The sequence below is a fragment of the Tympanuchus pallidicinctus genome, unplaced genomic scaffold, assembly GCF_026119805.1.
Source record: "Tympanuchus pallidicinctus isolate F22 unplaced genomic scaffold, pur_lepc_1.0 scaffold7, whole genome shotgun sequence".
Taxonomy (NCBI): domain Eukaryota; kingdom Metazoa; phylum Chordata; class Aves; order Galliformes; family Phasianidae; genus Tympanuchus; species Tympanuchus pallidicinctus.
The window spans coordinates 8820667-8837868 of NW_026294791.1; the positions used below are offsets into that span (position 1 = coordinate 8820667).

The window sequence follows — 17202 nt, forward strand, 5'->3', positions numbered from 1 at the left end:
CCAAAATGACAGGAGGCCGTCTTGGAATTGTGCCCACTTGAAATTTTCCTCTAATTCTGTGTATGCAGTCCTGGGCAGGAAGCTGGGCAAATGGGACTCTATCCTCATAATTTCCAAGGATTTTGTGTAGCTGTCTGGAAGTAAGGCAAACTTGGGCAGGTAGAAATAAAGGAATGGGTTACTTAAGAATCCAGATGGCAAAACCTTTTGGGGTTTATGTTGTGCAAAGTGCTTTGAATCTCTTCTTTCACTGTGAGATTTGTGTAGAGTTTTGTAAAGTTCACCATGTGATTTCAATCAAAAGGATGTAAATGGAGAGCTGAGCTTTTGTTCATGGTATCTGGATGCTTAAGACAGAGTTAGGCTGTTCTTCCTGCTTAATAGCACTAACCTATCTTGTGTCTTCCTCCTGTTAGAAAATGCCAGTCTTCTTCCTTTTGTTTCTGGGTCTGTTGCTTTGTCTCAAAGCTCGCTGCCCTGTGTTGCTGCTTGCTGGGCTGCAGTGCAGATGTGTGGCTCTCTGGGTGTTCTGGGGGTGTCTGCGAGCCTCAGGGCCTGCCTTGGAGGAGGATAGATACCAGGTGTCCCGCTGGGCATTGCTGGACTGACTCTTGCTCCTCTGTTTTCATCAGTCTCCAAACATACTTGCATGCTTTGTTCCAGATAAGGAACGGTTAACACCGTTCTTTCTTGCCTGTCCTCCTTCCACAGATAATTCTTCATCTCCTTGAAGAGTAACCAAGTGTTAGTTCACTGTGTATGGATCAAAAGGAATTATTTAAGTATGCTTTGGAAATTCCTGGGCATCTTCTGTGTAGTTGAGGAGGTTCTTGGGGCTATTTCTTCTCAGCTGGGGAGATATGAGACTTGATCTTCCCATGGTGCTTCTGTACCACTTCCAGACCTTCAGGGCTCTCGGGGCAAGAATATGAGGTCAGAAATTGGAAACTGATCTTCTCAGTGGCAGTCAGCCACACCAGAACATTAGATACGTTGTGCTGTCATCTGCAGAGCTCAGTGAGCTCACGCATGTGGGACTCTGCACGTAAAATGCTGTAGGAATACCACAACGTGGGACTGGATAGATTACATTTTTGTAAACAGGCTCTGGTAAGGCTCTTTATCACAGCCTTCATCCTGACTCATTTAGATAGATAAATGATAAGATACTTGAAATAAACGCCGTCACACACCTTGGAAATATTTCTTTTTCCTTTTCGGAGAGGACAACCTGAAATTAATTTCATGCAGCTCAACAGAGCTTACTTCTGAAGGCAGGGAAGGACTTTCTGACGTGCTGGCACAGAGCATCTCTGAAAGATGGGTGGTACGTAGGACGTGTGTAGCAGAACTGCTGTGCGTTCAGGGGACAGCTGGTGCCTGTGCCTCTTTGTGTGTGAGCTGCTCCTCACATCGAGTGTATTACTCAGCTTCTTGCCTCTGTGTAATACAAGTCTGCTCGCTGCCCGGTCTGCTCCCTGCTTCCTTCAGGTGCTGTGTGTGCTGTGCTGGGTTGCTGTAAGTGAACAGTTCAGCGTGGGAAAGATGGATAACCTCCTGAGTGTAAGGTTTAAAGGGGGGGAAAAAAAGTAGGCCACCTGTCAGGTTTGCCAGTCCAAGTTGGATTTGATGGGCTCCAGTCATCCTGATTACTTCATCATCCTCTTACAGAGAAAAAAATTCCCTCACTGTTATTTTTTTTTTCTTCCCTTGTACTTTGGCAAATGTATCTTATTTCCTGTGTTTTCAGTTGAGCTGAAATTAATAGAGCTTTAAAAAGTGTGCTTGGGGAGAATTGTTCTGGCAGTTTCTTATAAGAAGACTTTGTTTTTGTTGCAGGATTGCTGATGGGTTTTATACATTTGTGGACTTGATCCTTGGTGGATACAAATCTGTGTTCTTACCAGTTAAGGAAATGGTCTTGGAACATGCATAGGTGGAAGCTTTGGAAAACAGGTTTTGGTTCTCCAGCTACTGTTATTGACAGCTAATAGTTTTCCTTAAGGCAACTGAAAGTTGATCTGTTTTTTATTGTTAGTGATCCTTTGTCCAGCCCCTCGTGTGAAATGAGTTCTTGTTATAGCACTGCATTGGTCACCAGCTGCCGTTGAAGCAGAATAGAGTGTAAGAGTTTGTGGGTTTCCTTCTGCTTAGTTGTTTGCTTTAGCAACCAGAACTTGGGGGAAAAAAAAAAAACCACCAAAAAAAAAAAAGTGGAGTGGGGGATGGTTGGGTGGAAGTCCTTTGTTGTCATTGAAAGATCTGAGCTCTACACCTATCAATTTATTTGCAGCCAGAACATAAAGTATTTTCAGGAAGCCAAAAGAAAAGTTAATTGGATGGTATTTTCTAATGATATTGTGGGGGTGTATTTCTTTTCTTTTTTTAAGCTCTACTTGAGCGTCTTCTGCTTTTTCTGTGTTCCCTCACACTGGTTAGATTGTGTTGGAGTCCTATCAAACTTCATTAGATGTGTTTATAATAACCTCAATTTCTTGCATTTCAGCACCCAACAAGAGGTGAGAAGACAGCAAAGTCCCTAAGATGTGAGAAGTCCTCCCTTAGCGAAAGAAAACCTTGTTTTCAAAATGGACCGAAGTAAAAGGAATTCAATAGCTGGATTTCCACCTCGCTTGGAGCGTGCTGAGGACTTTGATGGTGGCACTGGAGGAGATGGGACTACATCCCAGATAGGGAGAGTTTGGACCTCTTCGTACAGAGCCCTGATAAGTGCCTTTTCCAGACTTACCCGTCTCGATGACTTCACGTGTGAGAAAATTGGCTCTGGTTTCTTCTCTGAGGTGTTCAAGGTGTGTGTTCAGTTCTTCTGCCCGCGTTGATTGCTTCCTGTTTGGTGCTGAGAACGTGTGAGAGTACTTCTTTCACTGAAGTCAACCATTCCTATATTTGCATTATTCTAGCTGAGTGATGAGGAATTTGCAACTTCCTCAGCTGTTTTGCATCACCTGCGAGTTAGCTGGGGAGTTGCAGAGGGTATTTGGGAATTCAAGCTACAAAACTATTGGTCTAACTTTTGTTCCCCATAGTGTAGTGTGTTACAGAATCATGAAATGGCTTGGGTGCAGAGGGACCTTAAAGGTCATCTAGTCCCAACCTCCTTATTAAACTCAAATGACTGATTCCCTCATATGTAAGTCTGCATGTCTTTAGTTTACCTTGATTCTTAGCGCTGTGGGATTGTACCCATTCCTTTTGCCAGTCTTCTGCTTCCCAGCACTAGATGCACCTCTAAATCGGTGAGTGATTTCTGAATTTGAAACTACAGAACTTATTGTACTGAAGTTAGTAGAGTTAGCTGCTCTTCTCTGTTCCCTTTGCTTCTTGTTATGCTGTATCTCTAACCCAAATAATGTGAGATTGATTTTGCAGTGAGTACTATGAGCAAGAAAGTCTGAGGTTGTCGGTGACTTGCTGTTAGAGTATTTGCAAAATGATTGAGGCCATTGGAAGGCAGTTTTGAAGTGCTCGTTGTACTTGTGCTGTCCTGACGATTGTGGTAAGGCCTACTGTAGAGGAATGGGATACTGAGTTTCTTCTAGGCTTCCAGGCATTGCAGAAATCACTTGTTTCCTTGTCTTAGTTCCTGGCTTCAAATGAACTCGCTCTCCAGATCGTTTCCATTTCAGTGAAATGCCAGAAAACTATCCTGCTGCACATGCTCTCTGTTCCGTGGTACTTAATGTCATCTTTTCTTTAAGAATTAAAGCCAAGAAACCTTTTATCCTGCTTTCCTGCTGTGAATGGATATGTGAATTAGAAAACGTATGTTATGTTACTTTATTTCCCAGAAGACATTCCTATCTTCATATGTACCTCTCTTTCCTCTCGTGTGAAGGCAAGTTGTTAATTGTTTTTTCTTTTGCTAGACACGTGAAACTCAGTTTACACTAATTCTAATTTGTATTTCTTTCAAAATAAAGAGAAGAGGGACATCAAAGTTTTGTATGTTGAGACTGCAGATTGAGGTGTTGCAGTCAGACAGCTGCATGCTGTGTGAACATATGTCCTAGGTGAAATAACTATGATACTCTGTCATGGCTTGGTGAGAAACACCGTGGTGAAGCACCCTGGGGCAAGATGACTGCATGCCCAGCAGAAAAGTAAGGTAATTAGAATAATTAGGAAACAGAAGTAGGTGGGGGAAAAAAAGGTGGTTAAAAGCAAATGTAAATTTCCAGGAAATGCAGTTACTGATTTCATTAAGAATATCTTATTTTGGGAGCACTTGCTTTACACAAGTGGTGACATACAGAGGTTTACATAAACGTGTTTGAGAACTTCTATTGATTGAGGAAAAATCCTCAAAAAAAAAAACTGACTTACCTTCGTGTGCACAAAGAGGTCTGCTAACTTTAGAACACCTTTCCCTGCCTTTCTCCTTACAGCAGAACTGAGCTGGACGTCCTCTCGTGTAAGTCTGCAATCAGCACCATTACTACAGACGTGCTTGTAGTCTGGGTATCTCGTGTCTGTTCTTTCCAGAAACAACTGCAGACCTTCTGCAGGGAAACAATGTTGATACTTTTCAGATCAATTTAAGAGAGATCTCTCTTCAGTTTTGGCATAAAGTGGCAAGAGCGCATTATGACCTTGTCTTAGATGTGGTTCCATACTCACTTAGGCAAGTTTCTGTTCTGCTAGTTTATCAGCGTGAGCACCTCTTTCATTAATCTCACTGAGCTGATCAGATTTCTTTCAAGAACCTTGATGTGCTTCCAGGAAGGAGGGCCTCATGGTTTGACACAGTAAAAGTTCAGTCTGATCTGCAGGCTTCCAGGTAAACATTTAAACTTGAGAACAATCCAGGATAGTTCTAGATTTACTGCGTGAGTAACTTAGAAAAGCAATGAGGCTTTCCTTTTAAATTGGTAACAGGTATTTAAAAAAACAAAACAAAACCCTTGAATAACTTAAAAAGCTCTGGAGATACATTTGCCTGATTTGTGAATATCATGCATCAGGTTCGCTCAGGTAGTTTATCAAAGAGTACTTGCCCCATTTTGAGGGTTTGAGGTCTCTGTTTTGCTATGTAACTCACAACTGTTTTCACTGATTTGTTCCCTTCCATCATTTCTGTGGAGCCTCCTTGATTAATATGATCTTTCACAGTGGATAGAAATGCTCTCTATGAATACGTTACAGCATGAACGTGTGTACATAATGTGTGCTAGGAACGGTCGTCTTGCATTTCTAGGGCACTTTAACTCATACAAATTAAGCTTTGTGGTTTATTCAGCATTAAATATTAAGTTAGCATTTTGATTTTTGTCAGCCATCATTACAGCAATTCAAACTCACTTGAATGCTAAACGTTGTAGAAATTAGTTTTGAAAAATGGAACTCTATGAAACCAGCAGCAGTGTAGTTTGAAGCAGCTGAGTGTTGAGTTCCTGTTGTAATTTTCGTTGGCAAGTATAGGCTTGACATTTGCTCTTCAACTGAGCTGGACAAGGGGGTTTTTTTGTAAGTGAACGGTAATCAGCCATTGTCCTGAACTGCTTAATTCTTAGCTGGGAAGACCAATAAGAACTGGTGGAAGTAGAAGTAACTGTGGGGGAGATGAACATCGTAGTGAAACTGTATTAGGAGGCAGGTACATCCTAAAATACACGTGATGGAGCAGAAGTCAAACTGAAGTCTGTGATCCTCCTCTATTCAAATACATGTTCTGGTTCAAAGCCGGTACAAAACATTCAAGTTCCCAACATATTTCTTAAGGGCTTCTTGTTGGCACTGTGTTCTGTGGCTGAACACAGAGAGAGCCTGGAAATACTTGGGCACTTCGACCTTTAAAGGAGGAAAAATGTTTTTTGCTGTTTATTATTTATGAAAACAAGGAGTATAGATCCAGTATGGGACTGTACAAGTTCAACATTGTATTTATACATTGAGAAGTTTGTGTTTCTGTGCAGATGTGGTCACTGGGAGTTTGAAGGTTTTGACTGTTAGAAGCGAATCCTCACAAGATGATTCAGCAGAAGGGAAATAACTTGTTTTGGTGGTTGTGTATGCAGGGCTGCCTCACTGCTGTTGTGGTGATGAGTGCAACTAATCGAAGCTCCCCCATCCCACAGCTGGGAGTTGGGCGTAGAACAGCGAGAATCGTTTTGTTGGAGAACGTGTTCTGACACGAGCGTTGAGGCAGAGCTGGGGCCAGAGCTCAGGTCGACTGGGCTGCAATCCTGACTGCTTTGAACTGTGCATTTAATTTTGTAGAAGCCAAGAGGGCTGGTGGTTAGTGACCCTGCAGGGGGATTGAAGCTAGGTTATCATTATGGTCCTTTTCAACCTGGGCCATCCTATGATTCTGCGATTCAGAGTTGTCTCTTTTTGTACCTTATGACTTCGTTGCCACTTCTCTTGATTAATATTTCTCTCTGCCTGTAACTTCGTGGGCTTTGAGGAGTCTAGTGCAGAAATGCTTGATGCTGAGCAGTAATCACTTTCCTCTTTTGGCCTTTGAACTAAGTATGACAGCACTTGCTATCTAAAATAAACAATGCAGAGAAAGAACTGTGCAAGAGAGTGAGTGACAGAATAACTCGTAGGGCTTCAGGCAGAAGGGCTATGAGACTATACAGGCCATTTGACAGAAAGTCTATCTTGAAAATAGATACTCATGTTGATCATGTTAGACTTTGCCCATTGTATCTTACTAGATGCTTGAAAATAAATGCATTATGAACTTTTCAAGCAGTTAAAGCTTGGAAGGGATATTGGATGATCTTAAGGCCACTACACTTCGGCAATAACTGGTATCTACCTCACTTTTTCAGTATAGGTTAAAGCCTTTCCATCATCATCTCCATCATCTTTATGTTTTTAAAGCAGACACCCCAACTTGCAGCATCCTAGTTGACTTGTAAGAACTCTCTTTTTGCTTTGCCATGCTCTTTCTGCATTAAGCAGCACTTGTTACTGTAACTCACTTAATTTATGTTGCATTTTTTGCTTAGCGGGACTCCTAAATACATTGTCACATTGCTGCTTGCAGGAGGTATGTCTCCTGTAGATAAAATCTCTGTTTACAGTGAAGTTTTTCATTTGGATGTGTTAATTTTGGCTCTGATGTTCCTCAGGTACAGCATGGCCTTCCCTACGTAGAGAAATAATGAGAGCAGATGCAACAGACTTTGAGCTTTTCTGAGTGGTAACTGGGATCAGTGAGCTGGAAGTGAGCACAGCAGAGCACTGAGTAACACCAGGCCTAGCTCTGTTCCTCTGGAGCCTCAGCAGAAATTTCTCTTTCATGCTGCTTTGTCATGCATAATTCTATCTTGAGCTGTCACTGGTCAGTTTTTAACCTAGTTATGGTCTGTTACGGCATGAAGTCAGATGTCTTACAGAAGTCTGTGTGTTTATGTTTGCATACAGCTGCTGTAAAACTGGTGTAATTTTATACAATGACCTTAAATCTCATCACCAGATTTTAAAATAACATCCCATTTCAGCTTTACGTTTGTAAGAACTACTGTAGCCTCCTTAGCTGAGCCAGGCTTAGGAATGTGAGATCTGTTTTTGGCAGATATTTTCAGTCTGTCCTTAAAACTTCCATTATTGGAGATTCTTTGATGTAGCCAAGATGTGATTTTCTTTTTATTATTATTTATTATTAAACTGTGCTTTTATAGCTAGAACTTTCCAGTTTTGGTTGTTTCTACAGCTGGTCGTGTCTATTTGCTTATTGGCTCTAAAAGCAACCCCTTACTGACAGAGGGCTCAGTTTTCCTGTGGCATTTAATGGTTTATCATGTCAACAGAAGCATTCTTCCAAGACTGAAATGTCTGTGGGTATGTGGAAGGAGGAAAGGAGCTATTTGAATCATTTTATAAGTGAGGATGTAGAGAAGGGAATGCCAGTTTATATGAACAGGAGAGTGTGGCTGCTGGTTCTCCCTGAGGTTGGCATTATTACATCAGGTTCTGTTTGTGCCATAGTGCCAGAAGTCCAAATGGATTAGGGAGTGAGTATAGAAGTAGAGTAGTGAGCAGGAAGCTCAACTTGTTGGTTACCCTTGGTTTTGTAGGCACGGGGAATATATCTAGTAAGTTTTTAAGTGACATCCATTTGTGCAGTGAGTGCCTTCCTTCAGCTAGGTGTGATGTGTTGTTTCACTTCTCAATTTATTCTTCCCTTCTCTTACTGTTGAATAGAGACATTGCAGTGTTCTTTCCTCCCAGGGTGATTTGGTGCTGTGACTGGCAGTGGATCTTGTCTCCACACATGCATTATGGTCGTCTTTTTTTTCAAGGGAAATTAATTTTAAGCTTAAAATCTTCCCTTTTTGACAACTACTTTCACCTCATTGAAAATGGCAGAAGCAAAAAATATGGGGCTTAAGGCCCCTTATGTGAAGCTATGGTGTTTAAAAACCATCATTAATTGTTAGCTTGGAATGGTCACTCTGTATTACATGAACTGGCCAAGATGGCTAGAGTAACTTGAAAACCCCAAGCCATTGAGTTATGTCAGCTAAGTGGCTCTAATCTCTTTTCACTCTGATATTTGTCAGGAATAGGAAGAAGCACCATTCTGGAACAGAGATGAGGCATAAATACTAAGCAGGATTACTTGTCTCATGCTGTGTGGATCAGCCTTTTGGAAACCTTTTAGCAACTGCCAAGATGCCTTGTATGGCAACCCTTCAGACAATCAGTTCCCTTTTCTTCCTAGTTGACTTTTTGATTATTTAGGTGCCAAGATGCTGTCATCCTCGTCCTCCTCACTCAATTAGGCAGTGCTTTTAGCACATAGGCCTTACTCTGGTGGATCGTTAATGTGACTTAAAAACCTCTTTGGTGTAATTATTCCCTCAGGATTATGAAATTCTCATGAGCTTTCATCCCCAGTCAGATGTGAGTGTCATTAAATTCAGAACTACCTGCCACGCTCGCGAGGCATTTACTCTCCCACATCTTTTGGAATTGAAATTGCTTTGAAAGACAGTGTAGAATGGAGAACTAATTCGTATTTGACTTATCTGACATAAGTCCTGCTTTGATTTATTTTGTGGCTGGCTGTGTATGTAGCAATTATCACATAGCATCGGTTGCGGAAGCTCTGGGACTGACTTAAAAGCTGTCACCAGGTAAGTAGCTCTTCTGCAAACCCTGCCTGTTGTAGTGGTGTTGCAAAAACTGAAAGAAAAAAATACAGAAACACAATTTCTAGATTTTATTGTTGCCTGCAGTCTCGCAGACATCACTCTAAGTAAGATCTAAAATTAACAGAACAAGCTAAAAAGGGTTTTGCATGCTGTGCACTTCACTTCACCTGGTTTGGTCAGCTACCTTCTCCACTGAAGAGAAGAATCACTGAAAAATATTGCAGAACTGTCAATAACACTTTGAAAGTGAAAGATTTGCTTCTTTAGTAAGAAGCCAGAGCAATCTGAGTTGAATAAGCGTGATGCTGAAATACTGAAAGAATACTCCATCAGAAAAGAAGATGATGTAAAATTTTCCATTTCAAAATGTCCGTATCAGTTGTTTAGAAACGTGGCCTCCTCTAACTCCCATTGAGCAGCTGGTATGCTAAATGGCTGAGGTGAGCAGAGGATGCTTGCAAATCAGTAAGAAAAGCACTCTAATACTGTGACAAGTGGGGCCTTGAAATAACAGGTAACCTCTGGCTGGATTTTGTGTGTGGTACAGTGCCTTCTGTTCCGGGTCCTTTGGGCCCTTTCTTCTCTTCTGGAAGAGAAACTGTGCCTATCTGAGTATCACTGTGCAGTTTCCCAGGGGCAAAGCAGGTGGCAAGATTCCCTTGGCACAGGAACGTCTGTGGTTTTTCTGTCTCATTTTCCATAATAATTTCTCAAGCGCAGTTAAAAGGTCTGCTTAGTTTTCTGTTCTGGATAGAGATGTGCAGGGTTGGCAGCTCCAGGATTTTCTGTTTTGCCAGCTGGCAAACATGCACATTTGTGTAAGCTCATTCATTGCTGATACTGAGCGACAGGTGCTGATTTACTGTTCTTCAAATAACGGTGTTGGCATGAACGTGACTGAGCCTGGAGAACAGAATACATCCCTCAAGATCTTCGTGGCACACCTCTGTGAACACACTCAGCATTGGGTGGGGTAGAGTTAAATGTATTTCAGTGACTTTTGTCACTGCTTTTGTCAGAGGCTGTGATTGTAGTGCACGTTTGTGCCGCTGAGTAATTTGAAATTTAAAGATGAGAAATGCAAATGGTTATATTCATAGCAATAACAGGACAGGGATATTTTTCACAGCCTCGGATCACTGGGCAATGCTTCTTTGCAGCTCCTTAATAGCCACTGGAGTTAAAGAAAGGAAATCCGAGACCTCTGTGATATGGTTAGTCTGCTGCTCCAGCTGTTCTGTATGAGGAGCATCCAAAATGTCTTTCTTCCAGTGGGTGCTGAGGCCGTGTCCAAATTGGAGAGACTGCCTTCTCCTGTCCTTGTGAGCTTCCTCTGTTTGGGGCTGCAGTGGCGCCGCTGCAGTGCTTTGGCACCTTCTGGGTGCTGGTTTTACTGGAAGGGATTAAGGGTTGAAGAGAGGACAGAGCTGTGGAACTTTCCTTTGAGAAATCAAAGTGGAGAAGTGTTGCTTTGTTAACCGACCCATAGCAGACCATGTGTGTAACACAGTAACTTCCATGTAGGCAAAATGCAGCTCCTCCATACTGCTAGTGCTTAACTGTAATTATGGTAGCAACAGCTTTTGTGCCAGTGGGCTTTGCACAAAGGGGAGGTTGATTTCCTCCCTCGTGGGTGAGTAACGTGTATTTGACAGATTTATGAAGGAAACTTAAGGAATCTGACCAAAACAGATCTCTCAAGGCTGCCATACAGATTTTAAAAACAAAGCCATCATGTCTGTGTGGTGACTAGTTATAATGGCATCACTGATATGGTGTGGGGTTCCATGCTTAGTACCACCCTGTGTTAGTACATTAGTAAAAGACTGAAGATGATAGGAAAAGTCAACCTGGAGTATTTTGCTTAAAGCATCTGCAGGTTATGTAATTATCACAGTCTTTCACACAGGATAAAAGCATGGTAACACTGGAAATATTTAACTGTAAATATTAAATTAAAAAAAAAAAAAAAGGAAGTAAGGACACAGGTAGGGTACTGCATTGTGTATCTTTGGGTGTCACAGTAGTCATTTGCAGATGTCAGATTTCCATGACTGATAAATAGTGTTATCACCTCCATTTTATAGACTTAGAGAGCAGATGCTTGGAATTGAAGGAGCCTGCTCAGGGCTACTCAGAGCTCATGAACAGCTCCAGTAAGAATGAAGAGCAGCACTCAGTTTTGTAATTCTGGCTCAATGTTTTCTGACTGTGACTTTGTGCTTGGGTATAAAGTACACACCTGGGCTGTACCCTCAGCTCGTGCCATAACAAAAAGTACAAGGCTCTGCTGCGTTTTGTTATCCAGCCCTTAAGTGGTGGGTCTGCTTTGAGCCTTCTGTATTGCAGAGGGAATTTTACAGGGTTACGTTCTTCAGAACTGGCAACAAAAGAAGTCAACTTCCCCACCCTGGCTGTGCCTGTTTATATCTGATCTCAAGCAGTGGAACAATGGTCCTCTGATTCATTTGTGCTTTCTCTCAAAATAAGACTGTGGTCTCTTTTTGCCTTCGATTTAATGGAGATCAAGTTGGTGGCAGAGCTGTGCGCAGATTCCTATCGGAGAATGGTTTGTTTAAAATAAATGGCTGCTGTATTCTGGGCCCTGGTTCTACATTACAGAGGGCAATGAAGAAAAACAAAATGCAAAAGAAAAATGAGGTTTTTTTTGGCACACGCAAATGGGTTTCTAAAGTAACAACTGTACTGCTTACTAATTATAGGGGTTTTTGCAGAAAACTGGAGACTGGTGATAGGTGTGGAATATGCTGTAGTAGCTGAATGTGTTACTTTGCTACATTGGTGACGTTAGAAGTTACTAAAGTTGGATCTTTGCCTTATGACCAATGCCATACCTTTGCACTAAAGAGAAATGATAAAAGCTCCAACGTTTTTTGTATTTCTCACTGTGGTGGTTTTTTTTTTGTTTTGTTTTGTTTTTTGTTTTTATTTAATGCAACAGAAATTAGTGTATCACAATTACTGTCAAGCTTTTAAAATGTATTGATCTTTTGGGGGGTTGAAAAATTTCCCATGTATCTTCTGAACCCGTGTGCAAGCTCTTGTAACACACGTTGACTGGTTTTGTTTGGCAAGGCTTTGTTAGGGTTGGCATGTTTCTCTCTTGCTACAAGTCGGTGTAGTGACATTACTACTGCTCCCAAAACAACCCCAACTCAGACTCACTCCTCAGCATCAAGGTAGCAGCTTAATGTTATCTGCATCGATGTATTTCTTTAAGCTTCCATTAGTCACTAGTGATTTTCCTAGTGACGTGGCACTTTTGATGCGATATCAGCTTCACCACTAAGGATGTGTGCATCTGACCATGGGGCACTTTTAGTGCTTAGAAAAACATTTGAGATGAACAGTTTGTAGAACTGGATTTACAACCGAAGGAACGAGTTTGTCTCCTTTAATTAAAGGGAGCTTTCTTCAATCAGAGTTTAGGCATTCTTTTAAGATATTCATCCCCAGGGTATGAATATATGTCCATGTGAGCATGGGGACTTGATGGCTTGACTGTGAGACTTGAACAGAATGCAGCTGACCCTAACGCTGTGCAGTTTTGAAAGATAACCACAACAAATTACTTTGAAATCAATGTTCCATGGCTGGAACACAATGAAAATGCAATGGAAAACTAAAGGCAAAGCTGAAAGCTATATTGGCAGATCTGTAACATCAGTGTCCTTCAAATGCTCATTTTAAGGACACCTGGAAAGGTGCAGTTAATAGTAAAGATTAGATGGGCCGTGTGGAAGATGAAATCACATCAGTCTTTCCCTTCATCTTCAGTACAGGCAAACAGTAGAATTAATGTTTGGATATTTAGGAAGCTATGGCATACCTATGACTGAATAAACAGTTATTTAAGTGATATTTAGTCTTTCAATAATAAAACAAACAAAAAACTTTTGCAAGCAGTAAGTTAAAAATTAAAAGCAGCAATTTTCCTGGCCATTTCTTGTATGAGCTGAGTACAAGGTTTACATATTGGCTAGCTATTTTGAATGTGAGCTCCCCTCCATTGCTGTTACAAGTTTTCTTTCAAATATGTTACTGTTTCTGTGCCTGGTTCCATCACTTCACTGCATACCTCTTTTATTTCAGTAGGTAAGAAGGTCTGGGGCCAGAGCATGGTCTGAAGACCCTGGCCAGGCAGGCCGTGCAGCTAGCCATAGCCAGGTCAAAGCACTTACAAAGTACTTTGATCCTAGAAGAACCAGAGTGCAAAGGGACACTTTAACTGCCTGCCAGCAATAAAACAGGGAGGCAATATCTGGTTACTGTGACCTCTGAGTTAGAGACACATAGGTAAGCAGACTGAGAGTCAGAAGAGTGTGCAAAGCAGCATGGGAGGGCAGCTGTAGGATTGTCAAAATATTTCCAAGCACAGACCTGATCAGCCAGACATCACTGAAAGGTTACTTGAGCTCATATGCAAGGAACTCTAATTAATAACAACGTCAACAGCTTTGGTAGTTTCACAGCCATCTGCTAGGGATCCTTGTTTATATCTTGAGCATATGGGCATGTGCTGAGGCAAAATGTCCTATAAGCAAATACTGCTTTTGACCAATAATATTTCTAAAATCTACTGTTAGCTTCTGGAGCTGTTGTCTTCTGTGCACATTAGTAGCCTGAAAGGAGATAAAGGTTTAGAAAAGCAGAGAAAGTTTAGAAAGGCAGAGTTTTGGCAAGGAATACCAGCACAGAGCCCAGTTCAGTTTAGGCTGTGAATGACAGCTAAGTAGGTGCACAAGGTGTGTAACTGATAGCTGTGGCTGTAAGGAAGAGCTGACAGCTCAGATGGTCTGGAGCTTGACTGAGACCTTGAAAGCAGGACCTGTCTGTTCCCTCTTGGCAGTCCATTCTTACTGTGGAAATGCTTTTTGTCAACAATGCTTCAGAGGACAGACCACAATTAGCTTTATGTATACTCTAAGTGATTGGTATTGTGTTTCATAATATTTAAGTTAATATCTGGTCTTTATTCTCAATATTGGCTGCTTACCTCTTGAGAAGATGACTTTCAGGCTTCAGGTCTGCTTTTCCCTCCTAACTCAACTCTTAACTTGTTCTCTTGTGTGAGAACAAGTCCCTGTCCTCTCACCTCTGCTTTGGTTTGATTTGGTAATTTGCTGTTCCATCAGATTCAGGGAGAATATGTCCTCCAACATCAGAACAGTAAACAGAAGCTCAAATAAAATGACTGGTATTAGCTTACAGTGTCCCCTTAATTGAAACAGAAAGCAGCACAGTGCCAGGTGCCTTTTAGACACCTGTTAACATGCCCAGATGCTAGAAATTGAGCAATTTCTAACTGTGATCAAGTGGATTTTACAAAACAAAGAGGCCCCCAAGCTCACTGCACAACCCACGGCAGCCTTTCAAAGAGATTGCAGGAATATCCTGAAATGGAGGATGAGAAATATTCTTTGCAAAGACTGCTCATTCCTTTCTGTTCATGGAGTTAGTACTGTGGGCAGTCCAACCTTTGAGAAGTAGTTGTTAACCTCTTCCTTTTGCCTGTCAGACCTGAAAATCCAGGAAGCACACAGGATCGTTGCTTCAAAAACACCTTCAGAAGTTTACATAGCTCAAGAATAGAGACCAGAACAAGGAAAAGGCAAAGAACAAGGAAAAAGGTCCTATGGTGGATCTCTAATTTTACCTAAAAGCTGAGGCAAAAGAACTTGAAATTTTGGCGTGGAGCGAAGTGAATTAGATAAATGGCCAGAAGGTAGCAGAGTTAATGACGAGCCAGTACTGCTCAGGACGGTATTGCATCCAAGTTTCTGCTCACCTTCTATCTCTGTTCCTTCCCTGTTGGCAGACCTTGAAGCTTCTGTGTCAGTGCAAAGCTGATTTCTGAGGAAGTTCTGTTGAGAATAGATCTTTGCCTGTATGTCTTAAGCTTCACATTCTTTGCCATTCCTTGAAAAGCCCAAATGACTCCATCGTAACACCCAGGATTCCTCACCCTTCTCCCAGAGGAAGTGTTTCTTGTGCTGTTATGTATAGATGGAAAGTTTTAAAATTGTTCTTATTCTTAATTTGCATTGGTCGAACAAATTTCCCTTAAATCTATGAAAGCTTTTCTTAATTTTGGCTCCCCAGCCAAAGAGTTGACACAAATAAAACTGAAATCTAAATAAAATACATATTTAAAAATACATGCATATGGAAATAGACTTGTCCATCTCAGCTTGTTCATTCAAATTGGCTGGGTATGCGAAAGCTGTCTAAAATTAAGAGTTAATGAAAGCAGACAATAGACACAGGAAACCTGGCAAGTAACAGTAAACCTCGTCAACTTAACATGCAATCATCCCACTTAAAAGTAATAAGCATGCCAAACAGGCAAAACAGGTTAAACATGGAGCAACTCTGGATTATCTTGTTATAACACCAAAGCTGTAGTTTGACCAGTTTTGTTTGTTTGTTTTTATAGCCAATATTACCACTGAAAAGAGAAGTCTCGGCTCACCAACTTACTGCTAGTTTCTGCTATCCATGGTGGTCTCTACACCCTTCTCCATCTCCTTTCTCTAATCCTTTTCACAGTGGCATTACTGAGTGTGAGTTAGCCAATTGAGAAGCTCATGCATGGGCAGGGGAGGAGCAGGAGAAAATGCCTGAGAGCTATTTTTCAACTTGCTCAGTCTGATGATGTTTGCCACTCTTAGCTGCACTGCTTCCCGTACTGCCCTGCACTTCTCACTAGGATGGGGAGTAGGCAGGTGTCTCAAGCATTAAGATGGACACACATCTAAAACATGACACCGTTCCCTCCAGTACTTCCCTGTGCTGAATTCGTGGTGCTTCTTGTTTAGGCGAAATGCTCCTCTTGTTCTTGTAGACAGTGGGCAAATGAAACCTGAAAATAGGTATCAGCTGATGCCTTCAGCATACTAGTGGGCATCATTGCTGGACGAGATGTCCAGCTTTCTTCTTTCTTCCACTTATCTGGAGTTCAGCTGTTCTTGTAACTCTGCTTCGCAGTGTGAATTTGAACAAATGCTTTCTCTCTGCTGAGCGTATCATCAGGCTTGTGCCTCTAGTCAAAAAGGAAACCTGGGCTGCCTGTGAAATTTGCCCATGGCTGTATAATGCAGGGCCTCTCATAACTCATTCTGTGGATCCTTAAAACCAACCACTGCCCTGGGAAAGGAAGAGGGATGGGTGAAAAGCAATTGAGTTTCATAGACTCAGAGTAAGGAGCTTTCTCTCCCTGAACAAATAAGTGACTACTTTCACTTGTACCCAGAAGCTGATAATTTTTTTTCAGCTTTTCAAACTTGATCATCAGTTGCATGGGAAGTGTAAAACACCTTCCTTCATTTGGATGCTGTGCCTATTGAAAGTAATTGTGTGATAAAGATGAGAGAAATCAGAATATACATCAAGTCAGTTGTCATAAAGTACATTTAACCTGTTCTACAACTTTACTGGTTTTTCAGCCTTGTTTCATGTTACTAGGATATGTCCTTACTGCTTTTTGCTTGTATCCTGTAGGTAAGACACAGAACTTCAGACCAGGTAATGGCTTTGAAGATGAACACGCTGAACAGCAACAGAGCGAACATGCTGAAAGAGGTTCAACTTATGAATAGACTCTCACATCCAAACATCTTAAGGTATACTGTTTCTCTTCTGAAATGTTTGGAGATGCACTTCCTGGTGTATCTGGTATCCAGTGGATAATAATGACCCTTGGCTAATTGGGAATAAAACAATTAAAATTTTTCTTTGCCAGTGCTCTAGAATGTATCACACCTTTTTACAAGCTGTCCATTCCAACATGCCTACAGTTAATTTTAAGATGGTAGTGCGAAGATTCTTGCCTCTTTTCCATTAATTGCACTTATGAATGTAGTGAACAACTACTGTTACAGATTATTTGAGACTACTTTTGCTTCTCTGCTGTCTGTATCGACTCATTTTCACACTTACTAAAGCCTTGTAAGGTTTTTATTCCAACCTACAACCACCAGTCTGGAGTCTGGATTAGCCTGACTTTCTTCCATCCTTCAACGCTGTAGACATTACTTACAGATAGGTTTGTGTT

General features: G+C 41.4%; 1 protein-coding gene across 1 annotated transcript in view; it reads left to right on the forward strand.

The window, feature by feature from the left end:
• The first annotated feature begins 2483 nt into the window (after positions 1 to 2483).
• TESK2 (testis associated actin remodelling kinase 2) overlaps positions 2484 to 17202 on the forward strand; it is a 61193-nt gene continuing 46474 nt past the window's right edge. The window contains exons 1-2 of the mRNA XM_052666090.1: positions 2484 to 2810; positions 16650 to 16771. Coding sequence (XP_052522050.1) covers positions 2589 to 2810; positions 16650 to 16771 — 344 coding nt within the window. The 5' untranslated portion in view covers positions 2484 to 2588. The remainder of the gene's footprint in view (positions 2811 to 16649; positions 16772 to 17202) is intronic.